This window comes from Pithys albifrons, chromosome 9, assembly GCF_047495875.1.
Source record: "Pithys albifrons albifrons isolate INPA30051 chromosome 9, PitAlb_v1, whole genome shotgun sequence".
NCBI lineage: Eukaryota > Metazoa > Chordata > Aves > Passeriformes > Thamnophilidae > Pithys > Pithys albifrons.
Window position 1 is genome coordinate 35536563 of NC_092466.1, and position 19356 is coordinate 35555918.

At 48.6% G+C, this 19356-nt stretch overlaps 1 protein-coding gene across 2 annotated transcripts in view; it reads right to left on the reverse strand.

Annotated features, from left to right (window-relative positions):
• The window catches only part of PAPSS2 (3'-phosphoadenosine 5'-phosphosulfate synthase 2), a 28776-nt gene extending 19811 nt beyond the window's left edge, over positions 1–8965 (reverse strand). For both annotated transcript variants that reach the window (XM_071564425.1, XM_071564424.1), the window contains exon 1: positions 8875–8965. In XM_071564425.1, the coding sequence (XP_071420526.1) occupies positions 8875–8895 (21 nt within the window). In that variant the 5' untranslated portion in view covers positions 8896–8965. The remainder of the gene's footprint in view (positions 1–8874) is intronic.
• Positions 8966–19356: the final 10391 nt, after the last annotated feature.

Consider the following 19356-nt stretch of genomic DNA (forward strand, 5'->3'; position numbering starts at 1 on the left):
CAAGCTGCTGTCGAGCTCAAGTGGGTTTTTTTCTTAAGCCACAAGAATTTCTGAGCTCTTGGCAAGACCTTGTTTTTTGATGGCTGCTCAAATATTTGGCTTTTGGCATAAATTTGCATGGTTTGGATCACCACAATCAAGTTTTATACAACGCTGGCACAACAACAAAAATTAAAAAAAAAAAAAGAAAAGAAAAAAACACAACAAAATCAGGCTAACTTTCCAATAACTTTGTAAATCAAATGGTGATTTTCGCTCTGTGAGAGTCAAATCAGCAGGTTGGGCATTAAAATCTGCCTCTCTGAAGGCTCCCAGCTCAGGCATTTCCTTATCTCAGAATTAGATGATGTCACTACTTTAATTTCCTCACAGAAAGACTAGTGAGTCATCCTGCACTCCTGCATTTTCAGGATGAATTTGCAAGGCCAGGCCAGATGTTATAAAAACAATCTTCTCATCTTCATTCCTGGAATCCCAAGGCACAGCTGCAGGGGCAACAAATACTTGACAAACAAGGCATCTCGTTGGCTGCTGACAAAAATAACAATTTAAACATGAAAACTCTCCGTGGCTGCCCCACTTTTAGTGTTCAGAGTGGTTCTGATGAATGATCTCCCCCAAGTGAACCCTCCTGACCAGCTGGGCTCCTGCTCACTTTACAAACAATAGGTTTGACACAGCAGAGGGAGAACTGCTGTGCTTTCATGCCTGGGGTCTCTCACGAGGCTGCTCTGGATCGTGCCAAGGCCACAGGACCACTCTCAGTGCCAAAATCTTGCACCAAGAGGGAACATAAATGATGTTCTTGTGCAGTACAGATAAGTTTGGGGATTGAACCCTCATAGAAAGTGATCAAGCATGTCTATTTACCCTTCCAGAAAGCCAAAAAGAAGGGAATTTGATGACCAGATGACTAGTTAAAAACCACAGAGATGGCTGGCAAATCCAGCTGTGCCCAGCGGTGCACAGAGCCATGACCCACAGCCCTGCATGGAGCAACAGCCTCTTCTTGGGAAATGCTGCACCAGAACTCCAGTCTCCTGGCAGGAAACCCCACCCAGAACACATGGCTGTACTTCTCTGTCTTCTTCTGGAGAAAAAGCCCTGGCCACAGAAATGGTAAACTGAGGCTCAGTCCCTCAGACTGCACAGACAAGAGGAAAGGAGGACAAAGGTGTGGATTTTGACTACACATTAACTTCGGTATCAATAAAGTTTCCAGGTAAGAGTTGCATCCACATGTAATCAATTTTTTTTTTACTTGGATATGAGATTGAGGGGTTTAATTAATGGGTTGTGGTTCTCTATGGTAAATACGCCGCTGTACGTGTCCCACCTCTTACTGTGGCAGGACAGGCACCCTATCCCTGCAAACACACCAGACTCCTGCTCCAAGTACCACGCAAAGAAAACGTGCAGGGCAGTGCCAGGGGACTGTCAGCTGGGCTAAACTGTCAGACACAATCAGAAACACAAGCTCTGCTGATCACAGATGGCACACGAGTACAGACAGCCCTCCAGCCAACATGCCAGTGATGTCCCGTTGCAGCAAAACCACCCTATTGACAGCTCCAGGAAACAGTCCCACAAACCAGGACAGTCATTAACTCACCTGGAAAAGCTGAATGGGCACTGCTCTGACACAAAGCACGGTGAGCCACCTTCAGCAGTTCTGTGTCCCCAGTAACTCCGTTTGCAATCCGTTTTCCAAGCTGGAGGCCAACATCTAATCATGGCTCTGAGCAGGCAGGTGGGACACCAGCCCCAGCTTCTGCAGAATCTCCTTCCACCCTCTGAGCGAGCACAGCTTAACCCATCTCAGCTTTAAATGATATGGGGATAAGACACCCATTTTTAACATGCCCAACATGTACCTCTCAGCAAAGAGATCCTGTACCTTTAAAAAAGCTCCAGTGGTTTCATAAGCAGTGGGACCTACAGAGGATCTGGATTTCAAGCATCTCCATTAGGGTATAATATACATATATTTTCAAGTCCAGAGAAAGTCATTGGAGCTGGAGAAGAGGCTGGAGCACAAGTTTGATGAGGAGAGGGTGAGGGAGCTGGAGGGGCATTGCCTGGAGAAAAGGAGGCTCAGGGGGCACCTTCTGGCTCTGCAATCCCTGCCAGGAGAGGGGAGCCAGGGAGGGTTGGGCTCTGCTCCAGGGCACAGGGACAGGAGGAGAGGGCACGGCCTCAGGCTGGGCCAGGGCAGGGGCTACAGCAGCAGGAATTTCTGCCTGGAAAGGGTGGTCAGGCCTTGGCAGGGGCTGCCCAGGGAGGTTTGGAGTGCCCAGCCCTGGAGGTGTCAAAGGAACAACTTCCTTCACAGAAAGGATGATTAGACACTGGATCTCAGCAATTTTGTTAAGGTTTGCAAAGTGCAAAAGCAGCAGCAGCAGGAAGGACCACGGGGAAACAGGCCCAGAGCCACCACAGAGGACACAGTTAAACTGGGAACTCTGCTGAGCAGGCCAAAAGTTCACTTGGCTGGAAAAAATCATTACGATGAATTTGTGGAAGGAAAGTTCATTGCAGACGATCAGGAAGAAAGTCATGGCCTCTGGTATCTCAGGTCACAAATCAGTGGAAGCAGGAACAGTGCTCTGTGGTGTCCCAGCAACAAACTTTTCCCTGGCTCCCACTCTTGGCTGCTGCTGGAATTGACAGATGGAGCCAAAAAAACCTCTCCATCACTCAGTACCTCCCGCTCATGCAGAACCTCCTCAGTTCCCTTGGAATGTCTCCTGGACAAACACAGGGTTGCTTCCACTGTCACACCACCCTCCACAACGAGCTGCAGAAGACAAGTCTAAGTTGAGGACTCGAGTTTGGAGACAGCAGGATAAAGGTTTCCTGCCCCATCTCTCAGTGCATCTGACCCCTCCAAGCTGCAAGAGGGGCTTTTAACTGTGTGAGTGCACCAGGGGTTACCCAGAGCCTGGCCTAGGTCAGCACCAAGAGTGTTGTACTCTTCCTGCACAAGAGGCTGTTCAGCATTTCTGTCATCCCTCCCTAAATCAGGTATAGGCACAAGTCGTGCTTATTGCACACTACTCAAAGGCTGGCTGAAGGACAGTTACACATTTTCCTTGGAGGTTATTGTTAAGTGGTCCCTCAAAAGGTCATGCAAACTTCAAGTATCTCACTAAAAGTGGCATCACCCCCAGTTTTACAGCCATGGAAGAGTAGTGGCCAATACCAGATGGAGACCAGAGATCCCACACAGTATTTAGGATGTAAAAATGACATGCATTTGAAGAGCAGCTCCCCCAGACTTCAGGCTGCACCTCTGGGAGCTTGATGCTCCTCACATCCATCGCCATGGTCTCAGACCAGCTCTACAGAGCTGAGGGCAGATGCAATGAGTTGGCACAGCCACAGTTGTGGGGACTCATTCACACCATTTCCAGAGGCAAACACACAGCTCAGACTCCACACGGCAGCCCTCTAGAACACCTTCCTCCAAACTGAGGGTCTTCTCCTCTTCCCACACTCTCTGGCAACACAACCTAATGATCTTCCCATCAGAAGGGCTGGGCAGGCCTGAAAAATGACCTCCCACCCGACACATTTTTCTGCACCACAAAGGGAAGCTAAAAAATGGTTTGATACTGAAGCAAACATTTTGTTCTGCCAGAGAGGCTGCAAAGACCTCGAGGTCAGAAAGTCTTGGAGATGCAGGTTTTCCAACAATTCACAAAAAAAAAGCTCATCTCAACAAACCACCAGTGCTGCACCTAAAAAAAAAATAAAATCAAATCTATATAAATCAACTCCTTTCTCAAGCTCTGCTCTCCAAACAGGCCAAGACACTTTGGCACTCAGCCAGCAGATAAAGCTTTTGACACATACAGTTGGAACCCAACCAAGCTGTAAGTCAAGGAGCAAGGACCGCTCTGTCAGGGATGGGAGGCAGTGCTAGCAAGGAACTACCAGTCCCACAGGCAAATCCCAACTCCCCACATCCCATTTCATGCCCTCCACCCAACACAGAGAGCCTCGACTGGGCTTTTTGCATCCCCCCTTTTGTTAATGATACACTCAGTGTAAATTTTCCCTTGGAAATTATTAAGCTGTGAAACCATTAAGGAACTACTTCTCACTTCCTCCAGCTGTGATTCAGAGCTCCATCAGAGATAACCATTAGTCACCCTGCTCACAATAATGGCGTTTATGAATTTACTAACCTGAATTACACGGCCTTTCCCTTAATGGACTTTTCAAGATACCAAAGTATCTGAGCAGTGTGACCAAAGTACAAGTTCAAGTCAGGGCAGATCATGACAAGCATTAACACAGGCCCTGCACACCACTTATCTTTTGGGGGCACATACAGCCGGGAGTTTATCTGAAACACCTGGTTCCAGATAGGCAAGGTCTTTTCATTTCTATTTCAAGACTCCTTCCAGGATCAACATCAGCCCAGGAAAAGTGAAAAAAAAAAAAAAGCAAGTATGCCAGTATTTCTCTTGAAAGCCCTTCAGAAAAACAAAATCCCTGTGGTCTAAATCTAAGCTGCAGCTGTAGTGCACATGTCTGGGTAGTGTGGGGTCTTCAACACCATTTGTGTAGCCTAAAAGCTCTTGTAGGAGATGCCCAAGGAGGGCATGGATGGAAACCTAGGCCTGTGTTACAGGTTCTGGCATGGACTTGTAAGTGGCTGTGACTTAACCTCTGCTTGCTGAAAACAGGATGAGGCTGGAGCCTGTGTTTATCCAGGAGTCCAGGGGCAGGACAGGAGGAACACGCTGGCCCCAAGCACTGCAGCTCAGAGCTGGAGGAGCTGCCGTTGGGTTTTAACGCCTTGGCCACCACCCCAGGTGGCATCACCACACCAACCAGCAGCAGCAGCAGCAGCACCACTCAGCTGGGGACCCCTGGGAGATGGAGATATCCCAGAGAGCCTCTACTCCTGTTGGGAAAGCCAAAGATTAAGCTCCAAGCCCACCTGCAGGGATGAGGCCCACCAAGTGACCCAACTTGCAGCTTCTGGGGCTGGACCACACCAAGATGGTTATTTAACTCCCCAGGCCCTGCAGGGCTCAACCATGGAAAGCAAAAGGCATTCATATTTAGGAGCCTGCAACTTCTCCTGGCTTTTCTTCCCTGAAATTCCCCAAATTGAACACACCTGCTCTTACAGAGCAGAATATGGTTACTAAATACAGATCTCAGGTGAATGAAACATCAGGGTGTGGGCAACAGACTGGAAAGGGGACTTGTTAATAGCAAAGGGCTTCAAAAGAAACAGGGAGAAAAGGGGAGAGAGCCACAGTTAACTAACTAAACAACAAAAGTTAACCACCTCACCTTTCCATCATATCCAAAGAAAACAGACATAAAGCAAAAAGAGTAATAGAAAATAAACCAAGAAATCCTAAGCATGCCATGAGCAGCTGGAAAACAATCCCCTTTGACTGTCAGGGTGCAACGGGGTAGGCACCATATTTCACAAAATAAATCATGTTCTAAGAGTGGATAAAACTTGAGAAAAGCTTTCTTGAGTAATTCAACCCAGAGCAAGGCATGTTAATTCTCTGAAATCAGAGTGCACTGTCACCTGGGCAAGTGTCACTGTGCTGAGCTACTCTGAACTGCCTTGAAAATAAACATCTTTAAAGGTGTTTTGCTCTTTATGTTCAAGGCAATAGTTAAGAGTAAGCATGAGAGGAGATGAATATATGGTCTGGGGTTTTAATAAGCTTTTTCTTCTATATAGCTTAGCAATTAAATTCGTGAAGCTGTGCATATGCTACTGCTCAGCCTGAGATATCACTGCCCATCTGAACTCTGTGGCTCCACTTTTTTCACCATGAGAGTAGTTTTTAGGCAAAGAAACTAAGCCTCTTCCTTCAGGGTTGTCATCTGATCTTGTGGGTTTCTTTCTTTCTCTTGAAATAAATTTACATAAGCCCACATCATTTGCACATGGGCCCTACACAAACATAACTGAACCAGCAGAAGTCACAGCTTTGTGACCCACTGGGCTACGGAAGCAGCATCCCAGTGAGAGTGAGGGGTGCCACTCCAGTTGGCTTCCTGGAGATGCTGTGACAAGAGCAGGTGGGTGACAGAGCTGTGACACTTACCCTGAAAAAGGCAGTTTCAGTGCAGGGCTCTCATTCTCCCCATGGCATCTGTAAGAGAAACTCAGGACGTTCCCCTGCCGCAGGGGCAGGACTCCCAGTGCCTCCATCCCGTGAGATGCACTGAGCTGCATTTCCAGGCACCCCCCGGGGGCACAAAGCCACGCAGGCAGTCACCCCAGGGAGGGGCCAGCTCTTCCAGGGCAGTGCCTGTGGCTCGGGGCTCTGGGGCAAACTTCCCTGGAGCACACTGCGCCATCTGTATCATCCTGGAAACGCTGCTCGACGGGAGACGGAATGAGCTGCGGAAATACCAGCGGCACCGCAGGTGTGGAGAGAACAAGCTGCTGTTTCGACAGAGCTAAAAGAACCCCTCAGCCCTGAATGCCACGCTGTGCAAGAGCCTACACAATGAACAAGGGCAGTCCCACAGCTCCACCTTCCTCACTGCAATTCCTTTATGGTGTGCTTACTCCTGAGAGCTGGATTTGGCCACTGAGGCACACGGGAGGGCTGTGTGAGGAACATTAAGTCTTTAAAGTCATTGTTAAAGAACGTTCTTCTCCTGCAAAGGTCAGTCCTGAAACAGATCAGTCATAAATATTTTCTATCAGTAAGGTCTGGGAACGGGAGGACACTGCCCAGCACACAGAGGACTTCATGCCTCTTGCAACGGCATGAGCAGAAACAGAGAGCAGAAAGAGAGAGCAGAAAGTATTTCCAGCCAGAGAAGGACTCCTGCACACCAAGTTTTGGGTCCTCAGACCAGGCAGAATTAAGGAGTGTGTTCATTTTTAAGGATAACGCATGCAGAATTAAAAAAAAAATTAGTTCTCTTCTTTGTACCCTCACAGAAGCTTCTGTTACTAAATGGGCATGCAAATAAAGCATCCTCAAACCAGCTTCAAACTCCAGAGAGCATTCAGGCTGAATTTAGGATTTAAATCCTAGGTTTCTAATTATTCAATCTCCAAAAGGAGGAGCACAGTCAAATAACACAGCAGTCCATCTTGCCACAGGTGGCACTGCTATGCCTTCCAAAAGCCAAGAGCTGATGAACATCACCTGCAAGACCTGGCTCTGACATACTCTCAGTCAGTGAATAATACTGGTAACATCCAGCCTCATAAAACCTGGTCTGTGGGAGAAAGATTAACACACCACCCACGTTATGAAAACGTGGTAAAACCGAGATTTGATTAGTAACTAGGATTTCCAGGACTAATAAGGATTCATGTTACTGGGAGAAGGAAGAATGGGGATTAAAGGGGGCAAGAGAAGGATGATCTCTATTGCTGTACTCAGCTTAAGAGGACAAATTTTCATGTATCTCATCTTCATTTTCTAATGGAACTGCCTTGGCTGTTGCAGCTACAAAAGGTGTCAGGAGAACCCGTCCCTGTGCACATGCAAATAATCCTGCTGATCAAAAGATCCCTATCAAAGTGAAATTCCTTATCCCGTGCCTTTGTTATCAGCTGGAGATGATTGAAACCAAGAAGCCTCTGAGGCTGCGTGAGGAGAGAGAACTTCCTTCATACCCTGCCTAACACATCTTCCCGGTACTGACAGGAAGAACAGTAATGGGACATCACCATTTCATCATCATTCCCCAAATCTCTTGTAATTAGTGAAATCACGCCATTTCTCGGTCAATCAGATACCTGGCAGATAAGCACACCAAAATCCGCCTACAGCTGTCAACCAGATAGGATCTGTTTTGACACTCACGGTACAAAGGTCAGCCACAAACTTGCTTATAAAGGTCATTTTTCCAGCCAAGGGTGGAGGCAGAGGAGAGGAATTATTCTGGAAGTTCATAATGCTTCTCTCCTGTCACACAGCAATAAACAGAACTCCCATACACAGCTCTCGGCTTGCACCTCCCCTCCCCGAAATAATCCTTAAACCACAGGTTTTCGCGTTCCCAAGAACACCCTGCCCTGCCGCACAGGCGCGCTTTGTTCCGCGTGGTTTTGGTTGCATTCCTACCCGCACAGATTCCCACTGTGTTCTGAAAAACGTACGATGAAGTGAAAAAGAAAGAACATCAACCAGCAACAGCAGCCTGAAAGTCTTACGTCAAGATTTCTTCTGGTTCTGATTTAAAACCTGGAAAACGTATGTGCAGCCAGAGGGACCCGGGGCTCGCATCACAAGTCCAAGAAATAAGGGAGTGCAGCTGGCAAGCAGAGAACGATTTCTGCCTCCGACTGTGATTTGCAATTTTAATTTCTAACTGAACTCTGCTCTGGCTATGATTATTTTCCTTTGCTGCTCGTGTTATATTTTTAAAGCGCTGGCTCTGCAGAGTGCTGGGAGCCCACCTATGGTGGCAACTGGTTCAGCAGCTTCTCCCCCCGCGTGGGACCGGGGTAGGGGACACCCAAAAAGCCACGAGCGAGGCTCAGCCCTCTCGCTGCCTCGACCTTCCGCCCGGCATGGAGCAGCACCGTGGGGATGGACGGCGGCAGCTCTCGGCACAGCGGGGCAGGTGCGGGACATCGTCCCGGCCGAGTGCCAGCGGAGGGATGCTGCGGGACGGCGAGGCACACACCTGCACCAGCGCGGACCGGCTGCTGGCAAGGGTGCCCGTCCGTCTGTCCATCACCCACCCACCCACCCACCCACCCACACCCCCTTCAGGTGATGGTTTGGCGTTCTCCTGCGCGGTGCCAGGACGCCGTGCCACCGGCGCCTGCCCCGCGGGGCTGGATGCCCGTGGCATCCCACATCCCTCCAATGGTCCCGGAGAGGGCTCCGCTGTCCCCCCGCGCGTCCTTACCGTGTGCTGGCGGCTCGACATGGTGGCGGGCGGCTCGGCGGGGCCGGCCGGGCGGACGGGGCTATAAGGGCTCCGCGACACGTAGCGCGGCCCTGGGCCGGCCCCTCCCGCCCTGCGCCCGCCCCCGCCGCCGCCGCCGCCTCCTCCGGCTCGGCTCCCGCGGCACCGGGCAGGGCGCTCCGGCACCGGGGGACGCGGCCGCCACCCCCGAGGGGCGAGGCACCGCCGCCACGGCGAGCCAGGGCCGCCCAGCCCTCCCGGCGCGCTGGGCAAGATGAAATTGCCCCCAAATCAACGGCCTGGGGTTCGCCCGACCAGCCTGGGCTCAAGGAGGGAGGGGAGGAACAGGAGCCCGAGTGAAACTAGTCGAAAAATCACCTCTGGAAGATGATAATAATAATGACGTCTAAAACCGAGCAGTGCTGGTCCCAGACTGTTTGGCCAAAATGCCAAAAAGTTCAAAAGAAGCACAGAGGAGTCTACCAGCACCCAAAGTTCAGCAGGGGAGGGAACAGAAATTCCACACCTGACAGCTTTGCCCGCAAATCCTCAATTTTCCACTGCTGGAAAAGCTCAAATCCCACAATGCTGCTAAGCCAGAGGACAGGCAATGTACTGGTGGAGGGAAACCATGGAACATTCTTGGGTGGCCCGTGAGCCAGTGACAGAGAAAGAAATGACCCCTCCTTCCCCGCCACGGGTGTGTGATTCTGCACCTTGGGATGCACAGTCTGACCCAGTGTGGCACTTGTCCTACCACCACTGTCTCCTGATCCATACCCACCCATGCAGGGATCCAGCCCAGGGCTATGAGGATGGCTGTCACATTGTGCTGCCTCTCCTCTAGGAGGAGATAACTCACTTCTTATCATGCCCAGAAGAGCAAGTGCCCTCTCCAGGTCCCAGGTGCCAAGCCTGCTCTGGGCAGCTCCAGGTACCTGTTCAGCACATGATCACCACCAGCTGTGTGTGTTCCTCTCCATAAAAATACTCCTGTTTCATCTCTGTCCTACATTCCTGCAGTTTAAAGTGAAGATGCCTGAGTGAAGCCCCTTGATGGAAAAGGAAAAAGGTGGTCAAGTTTTGTAAAGCTCACCAAGGTAAGGGTCATTCTCCTGAAAAAGCCTTGAAACAGAAAATGGAAAAGCCCAGGTGGGAGGTGAAAGGAAAGACAGTGGAATAAATGGGGTTCCTCAAATGAAGTCCTGGTGGAAGAACAGGGCCCACTGTGGGAGCAGGGAAAACCTGGAGGTGAAGGAATGGGGCTGGAAGGAGGCAAGCAGCACCTATTCAAGCAACTCCTGAAGCCAGGCAGCTCTTAGAGTGTGATCAGCTATCAACTGAACTAATCCTCAGTATAATTCCAGTTAAACCCATGGCATTACATTCAGGATTAACTCAGCTAAATAATACCAGGGTTGCTTTTTAGCATTACTCATTTTGTGCTTTTCCTTATGTTGGTGGTTTTTTTGGTTGGTTGGTTTTTTTTGTTTGCTTTGTTTTCAGTTAAGGGCAGATTAAATTTCTGCCATAAAATCAATACAGTGAAGTTGGAAGAACAGGGAAACAAGCCCTAACACAATATCCATTGAAAAAGCTCATCCTGGCACAAGGAACCTCTCCCACAGCCTAGAGAGGACACAAGTTACATCTCATCCACTGGAGGACACCAGGAGGAACACATGAATGCCATCCCTGTTGAGTCAATTATGCATTTTAATTTCTATAAGTATTATTTTTAGCTGAGGGGTGTGCCTAGTTGGAGAATAACATTTAATATTCTGCTTCTGTGGGATGAATTTTAAATCCACATATTTTCTCCCTTTACTTTGCCTTTGTGTATCTTCAGTAAAGAAAAAGGGTTGAAAATGTGCCCAAGAGAGCAAAGCAAGAGAGGAAATAGATTTACTGAAGAACAAGGAGCAGCAAGAAGGGGTCTGTGAAGAAAAATCAGAGAGGGGCTTCTGCAACCACAGATCACTCTACACCATTCCTGCCTGACACACAACTGGTTCCAGTGAAGGCATTTTTGAAGGAAAAACTCTTTGCCATTAAAAATGAGCAGTAGAGAGGTCAGGGGAAAGACAGAAAACTTGTGTTACTGTGTAACAGAAAAATTAGCATCAAGAACATGTAACACCTCCATGTCTCCCTTAGATATCTATCAGACAGAAAATGAGTCAACATTATCTCCATTTGTTGCATCATTCTTTTTTTCTAACTTGATCAAAGTTATTCCCTTCTAGGAATTGAATTGATGGCTCACAACCAGTCTCAGGATTGGAGCAATTAGTATTTTGTGTAGAAAAGACAGGGATTTTTTTCTCCCCTATTTCACCCAAGCACAATGCAGAAAATGGTACAAACTTCTGTCACATTAACGTATAATAACTAAATATAAGTGGCTATTGCCTCAAGTTTTAATTTGTGTGGGGTTTTCAAGGAAGCAACTGATGAAACAGAACCAGAAATGAAGCAAAAAAGAAGAAAATCCAGTTGCTTACCTCAGGAGACATACAAATTAGTGACACTCAATAAATTTTCATGGAAGAACTTCTTGGGCTATTGAACAAGCCATAAGAGCTTCAGCCCAGCTCAGCTGGGAAAAGCAGCAGCACCCCAGCAAAGCAGGCAGGGAGGCAAAGTCTCTCCAGGTGGAAGAAAAAGGGCATTTGAGCAGCCTCTTTGCTTGACAAGGGCATCTTCAGGAATGATTTGGCAACTTTCAGCCCTGTTACACACGGCTGGGGGGATTCTGCCCCTCTGCCCCCCAGGTGAGACCCCACCTGCAGAGCTGCTCCAGCCCTAGGGCCAGCACAGCAAGGACATGGAGCTGCTGGAGAGCCCAGAGGAGGCCCCAGGATGGGCAGAGGCTGGAGCAGCTCTGCTGGGAGGGAAGGCTGAGAGAGCTGGGATTGTTCAGCCTGGAGAGGAGAAGCTTTGGGGGGACCCAACTTTGGCCTTGCAGGGCCTGAAGGGAGACAAAAATGGAGAGAGACAATTTCCAAGGGTCTGGAGTGCCAGGACAGGGGGAATGGCTTCCCACTGCCAGAGGGTAGAGTTAGGTGGGATATTGGGAAGGAATTCTTGGCAGTGAGGGTGAACAGGGCCTGGCACAGGTTGGGAAGAGAAGCTGTGGCTGCCCCATCCCTGGGAGTGTCCAAGGCCAGGCTGGACAGGGCTTGGAGCACCCTGGGCTGGTGGGAGGTGTCCCTGCCCATGGCAGGGGGTGGCACTGGATAGGCTTTAAGATCCCTTCCAACTCAAACCATTCTGTGATTCCATATGATTCTAGGGGATATTTTCATTTGTGGGAATTCTCCCTGTGCTTACAGGGTGGGAGACTTTTTTCCTTTCCTTACTGGGAGGGACAGAAGAAAGTGATGCCCTGGGCACCTGCCCTTGTGCACACGGACTCAGCACTTCCCTGGAAAGTATGTACTGCCCCAACACCCCTATCTCAGAGACAATAAATCTCTAGACAAAAAGCTCTTAAGAGCCCATTGTGCAACTTCTTACACTAACAGGAGCCACAGAGAGCAAAATCTACATGTAATTCTGCCAGACAGGTCCAGTGAGCAGCTGATTGTGAGGCATTTTCTACAGCCATCTTCCCCATTCCAAGTCACCTTCCTAATCATAATTCCTACCCCAGTACAACCCTAGAAATTACCCCAAAGTGCCAGCACTTGTGTGAGTGTTTACAGGCCATGCATAAGCACTGGTCTCCTCAATACCCACCTTGACATACCCAACAAGTTCACCAACACCCTTAGTCAACCTGAGAGGTGGTCAGAGGTGGAAAATGAAACAGGCTGCATCCTTTTTGCTCTGTGGTATCACACCCACAAGTGCTGCAGCCTTTGGGCTGGTGTCATGGAGGCAGAGGGTTGTTCCCTGTAGTATTCTTCCATGTGGAAGATGTAAAGGGGAAGGTCATTGTCCCTGAGTTTGCACAACTATGTACTCTTGAATCCTTGCAGGAATTCCCTTACCTTGATGACATCTAGCTGGAAAAGCACCACCCAAATTAGCATCAGACCTCTGCAAAAGGAACCCAGAGACCAGCTGTGAATTTACTAGTGATACCATTCCCTCCATGGCTCCTGCCTGCTCCATGCTCCTGCTTTGCCAAAGTGGGAGCAAAGGGTGGAGGAAGCAGGAGGATGCCCAAGCTCTCCTGCGTGCCAGGACTATCCTGGCCAGGTAAGAGATGCTCCCTGCACTCAAACTACTGCACTGCTACAAGAATCTCTGCTCTTGTTTATTTGCTTCCCTAGCACTGGGGGACCTGCAAATGAAGGTTCAGCGCCTTAATTTTCCAAATGATGGAGATGCAGTTGGCATCTTCAGCACCATTTCTTCTCAGATTCTCTGGCTTTGTTCGCTCCCCTTCATGAAGGGTGAAGTGCCTGCACTTCCACTTCCACACTCCCTCAGTCTGCAGCTGCCACAGTGTTTCTCCAGGAGTTCAGTCCCTGCCTGCAAGCAGCAAAGAAGAGATCCTAGAGGACACACAGCCCAAAGACAGCTCTCAGGAGGGAGCCCTTGAGGAAATGAGTGGAGAGATACCTAAGGCAGACCCAGACTCAGGGGCTTTTGGCTGTATACAGACAACCAGTCCCAGGGGAGGCTGTCACCCCAGTGAATGGAGCATTCTTCAGCCACAAAGAGTGTAATTCTGCTCATCCAATCCCAAATGCATTAAGATCAGTACCTGTGGAACCTAAATATTCCACAAATGAACCCATGGAATACCTCTGGCATCGTCCTGCAGAGATACCAGCGATACTGAACTGCCCCAACAAGCAGTTCCAGCTTATCTACTTCATCTTTCACACAGGGCTTTTCACAAAGAGTTTTGAGTTGTGTGTGTGAGTCAAGTCTGGATCTGCAGCCCCAAAGCCTCAATCACGAGATATCAAATTAGAAATAAACTACAAAAACAAAGCACAGATTAATGGAAGCACCACAGATACAGGATGGTAAAGCACTCCCTCCTGGCATAAGCAATTAGGACTTCAAGGAGAGCAGGAAACTTTTTTCCTTTCCTTGTTCTGTTATTCAAACACAGGAGATCATCCCCAACCTTCAGAAAGCTGTTGGAGAAAAACAAGAGCTCCAGAAGTGGCAACAAATCAACCACTGAAACCTTCAGCAGTGGCAACTCCCACTGCTGTTGGGGACTGCCACAGCCAGCCAGAAATTGAGTCCTAAACCAGTTTGCCAAGATTTCACAATGGGAGAAATGAGCCCAAGCCAGGAACAAGCAATGCACCTACATGGGTCTGTCACTGCTGCAGAGGTCACTTGAAATAACCCAGATCTGGGATTGCCAGGGTGGGTTTTAATGACTGTGACCCAGTGACACAACCACTAATGCTCACCACAAGGATCTTCCTTTCCTACACCTCCTCTGGCCTGTAAGTGACAGGTCTGAACGTTCACAGTGCAGCTGGGGCAGCCCTTGGGATGGCATCCCACACACAAGCAGCCCAAATGCAGCAAATCCCCATAACCAGGGAAATGCACAACCCCACAGCTGCTGCTGTTACTCTGTTTTTTAAAGTGGATACAAACATCTCCTGCCCTCTGAGCGCTGCTCAACACAGGATCCCACAATGGGTCAGGCTGGAAGGGCCCACAGTGGGGCATCTGATCCCACTTCCCTGCTCCAGCAGGGCCATCCCAGAGCACAGGGTTGTGTCCACACATCTCTGGAATATCCCCAGTGAGGGAGACTCCACACCCTCTCTGGGCAATTGTTCCAGTGCTCGGTCACTGCTTAGGAAAGAAGTTCTTCCTCATGTTCAGGTATAACTTCTGAGCATCAGTTTCTGCCCACAGACGTGTAAACTAAGTTCTAATGGGGTCCTTGACTTTTCTAATTCACCTCCCCACTCCAATTTCTCTTTTATTCCTTTGCCTGTCTTTATAAACCTGCAGTGCCTTCAAGATTTCCCTGCCAGCCCCACAGAGGTCACAGCAATCCCAGCTCCTGTTCGCAGACAGACCTCACACTCTCCTTGCACAACACAGTTCCAAGACACCAAATACAGAAAATACATAAATATACTCCTATCAAGGCTTGGGTGACACTCTTCAAGGGAAGGAGCATTGACTTAAAAAATCTCTATCTTTGGAAGCAAAGCAAGAATTCTTATCATTTTGTGGTGTATCATATTGCAGTAAAGACATTAATTTATTTATTTATTGGATGTAATTATCTACTAGAGGGCTATTGCCTTTGCCCTGTGTGATTTCTTATCCCTATCACAGACCTTGACCCATCTCCCAACGTTGTTCCTTTTACAATCCTGGAATAAAGATCCAAGTAATTGAAATTTTCAGACTCATCCCTAGAGGTTGCTGTAATCTGGGAACTCTGCTTGGAAGCCACGTATGTCTTCTTAGAAGAACAGGTTGAGAGAAAAAAAAGTTATAAAACAGCCAGGCTGAGATATGTGCAGATAAAACTGCTGCCAGAGCAGTCATGATCAAAGGGGAATTAACAGAGGCTAAGGAAGAGCCAAGGAAAAATCCAGCCTCTTCAGGGCTGGGCAGTGTTGGAGCTGGAAAAGCACAGACAGGTAGCAAAGTTGGCTCCTATGACATTTTGAAGTTTAATTTCATCCTAATCCTTTTCCAAAGCACCCAGCTGTGTGTGACAGCAGCTCCCACCTGCCACTGCCTCCGTCTCCAGACTCCAGGCACTTGGGAACAGGAGCACTCCAGCACTGAGCACTTTTCCAGCCAGCACAGGGAACAACCCCACAGTCCCCACTTGTTTCCACCCCTGTGCAGGAACAGATTTAGGATCTGCAATACACCACTGGACTTCAGCACTTTTTCCTCCCTGCCATTTCCTAGCAGGATTTGTCACACAGATGAGTGTTCATACAGGAAACCACATGAAGGAAAACATTTCCAGGTTTGGTGAACTTTATCTCAAGTCTGCAATTTTTAGAATAATCTAGAGAAGCCCTTTTACCACTCTCCCATAAGAGTCATCCTTAATTACAGGTGATAAGCTGTGAAAATCAGGTTGTCATTTACTAGCTATGACACCTGTTGGGAGCTTTATCCCAAACTGATTTTCACAGAATCCCAGAATGGTTTGAACTGGAAGGGAACTTAAAGATCACCTCATTCCACCCCCTGCCATGGGCAGGGACACCTCCCACCAGCCCAGGTTGCTCCAAGCCCTGTCCAACCTGGTCTTGGACACTCCCAGGGATGGGGGCAGCCACAGCTTCTCTGGCGCAAAGCAGCCCATTAGCCATGATAGCTAAAAACTCCCTGAAAGCTCTCCACTGCCATACAGGATGGAAACAATTCCTCACTTCAGAAGAGCTGTCTCCAGGTCTCTGCTCTGCAGGCTGTCTGTGGGAGCTTTAAGAAGTAGGTCACATGATCCTCTGCTGTTCCTTGTGTTGCCTCATCCAGCTGGAAGCCTAAGGCTCAAAGCACCACCCCTAGATCAGGCTTTGACACCCAACTCCAGCCTTGTGCCAAAAACTGTTCGGAGCAGTAGAACCTTCTGGGGCAGAAAGAAAATTCAGAAAAAGAAAGGAAAGAACTGAAACTTACCAAGAACCTGTTTGATTTACCACTTCTTTTCTGCCTGACCAGGGACACAGGGCACATGGACACAGGACAGCCAGGCCATGGCACACTGGGAATGGCATTTGCTACTGATTCTCCATGAAAAGGTCGGAGATGGAGATGGGGCAGATTTGCTGCAGGGCAACCCTGGAGAATCCATCTCACCTCAAACCCAGAAGAAGAAAGGCAAAGAAGGAACCTTCTGATTATTCCCATGGATAATCAATCCCTGTACACCCAAACATCCAGGCTGGTGGGTCCTGGGCAGAGCCTGCACTCCCTGCACTCCCTACACAGGAAAGATGTGCCATTCTTTGCCACACCAAGGCAGATGAGGGCTGAAGAGCAGCCCTACAAATGCTGGGTAGAGTGAAATCAAATCTGAGGCCCAAAGGCTTTCCTGCAAAGCCAAGTCACAGCAGGACTTTGCATATGCTTCATGCTTGAGAGGGCTGGAAGAACAAGGCCCCAGGGCACCAGGCAGTGGATCATAAGAGCAGCAGACACGCAGGCAAAGAGAGAAATGCAGAGTGTAATTAATAACACCATGTTATAATGAAACAACTTTGTTCTTATGTAGATCAATGTGCAAGACATGACCTGTGACACCTAGGGAAAAGGTTCTGTATAAGATAGGAGCCAAACCACAAAACCTACACAGTGCGACAGAAAACAGCCCCTGGCCAACTAAACAAACACAAAACCCCCACTTGCATAATGATTAACCCTCCCAAGAGGGAAGGTGGGGAAATCTCCCTGCCAGCAGAGAGTCATTTGTTAGACCTCATCTGGAAGACCAAGTACAATTGTGGTCATTTCAGTTCAAAAGAACTGAAGTGAAACAAGAGCCAGTACACAGGAGAATGAAGTCAGGTGAGAAGGAGAGATGAAGAGGGACTGAGTTATCAGATCTGGCAAAGCAAAGACTGAAAGGAGAGGCAGATCCAGAAGGATCAGGCAGGTCAGTGACTCTATATCCAAACACAGAACTGGGAGACAAAGGCCAAATATAAACGTACAAGCTGAAAACCCAAAAGACGAAGGTTTTCAAATGTCTCTTTTGGCAGACACAGTAGGAACTAGAGATTTGGGGGTTGGGGTTTTAAATTGATAGGTGGACACAACCTGGCCGTGTGTGCTGGCAGCCCAGAAAGACAACTGTGTCCTGGGCTGATCAGGCACAATGGTGTGATCAGGGAGGATTAAGAGCCATCTCCCTGTGCTTTGGCCAGAACTATCTGATGGCTTGAAAATATTCCCTTTACTGCTCATCCCTTGTCTATTTATTCTAACAAACCAATTATTCATTTCAAAATAACATTATTAAAAAATACAGGATATCATAAATTTGTAAACACTGGAATAAAAAGCTGTTCCAATTTGTACAGGTGTTTTTACATAACCAAAATCCTCAGAGAGCAGTAAACAGCCTCTAATAGCAAAAAGGAGGAATACATTATACATGGAGGACAACACTATCTTTGGGATGCTATTTGGTGTGGGGGAGGTGTGAAATAAAAACCTAGAAAGCTTCACAAGAATTAGCATTTCACCCCTTTCCAAGTTGACAGCGACTCCTCACCTTGAATAATGTGTGCAAGTCTGGTCCAGGAAATGTATTTATAGGCATAGGGTAACACCAAGCCAAGGATCAAATTAGCAACGCTAACCATGAGAAGAACAGAATGATTTCAGCACAAAGAATAAACAAGCAAGATGAGCCCCTCCCATCTGGGGAAATGAAAACAAGTCACAAGTAGCACAGGTAGGATGCAAAGAGATCAAGTGTTAAACTCCTCTCTCAATAGAGGTGCTCCAAGGAATCAGATGAACTGCTGGTGTTCAGGAAAACACAACACTGAAACAAGATTGGTATCACACATACTGTTCCAGAACACATGCCAAGCTTTAGCTTTACCATTTGCATATGGTAATTAACTCTGTTAACTGAGTATGTCAGAAGCTATTACTGTTCTAAAATCACAGCTCCTAAAAACGTGGCTGAAATTCCAGTCTAGCAGGAGGCTCAGATGGAAGAAGCTGGACCTTCCCAAAGCTAGAACAGAGCTCCAGCATCCACCACATCCCCCTGCAAAGCAGATCAGAGAATCACAGACTGGTTTGGGTTGGAAGGAGTCTTAAAGATCATCCAGTTCCAGCCGAGGCATATCTTCCACCAGCCCAGGTTGCTCCAAGCCCTGTCCAACCTGGCCTTGGACATTCCCAGGGATGGGGCAGCCACAGCTTCTCTTCCCAACCTGTGCCAGGGCCTCCACATCCTCACAGAGAAGGATTTCTTCCCAATATTCCATCCTACCCTGCCCTCTGGCAGTAGGAAGCCATTGCCCCTGCCCTGTCCCTCCAGGCCCTTGGAAATTGACTCTGTCCATCTTTCCTGTTGGCCCCTCCAGGCACTGCAAGGCCACAGTTGGGTCCCCCCAAAGCTTCTCCTCTCCAGGTTGAACAATCCCAGCTCTCCCAGCCTTCCCTCCCAGCAGAGCTGCTCCAGCCTCTGCCCATCCTGGGGCCTCCTCTGGGCTCTCCAGCAGCTCCATGGCCTTGCTGTGCTGCCCCCAGGGCTGGAGCAGCTCTGCAGGTGGGGTCTCACCTGGGGAGGCAGAGGGGCACAGCTTGGGGTTAGGAAAGATCTAGGAGAGTTGTGGAGAAGAGAAATTCCTTAAGAGAATATATAAAACTAAACACAAATACACCTTCCCTGACTCAAAACCACCCTGTAGGCACAATAAGGTGTGTATGGGGAAATAGTTGCTCTATCCCTCCACATTTGCTCAGACACCACATCCTACCAAAAGCCAGAGGTCACCAGGCTAAAGGACCTTCAGCCTGATCCAACCTGGTTCCTGCCCAGGATCAGCT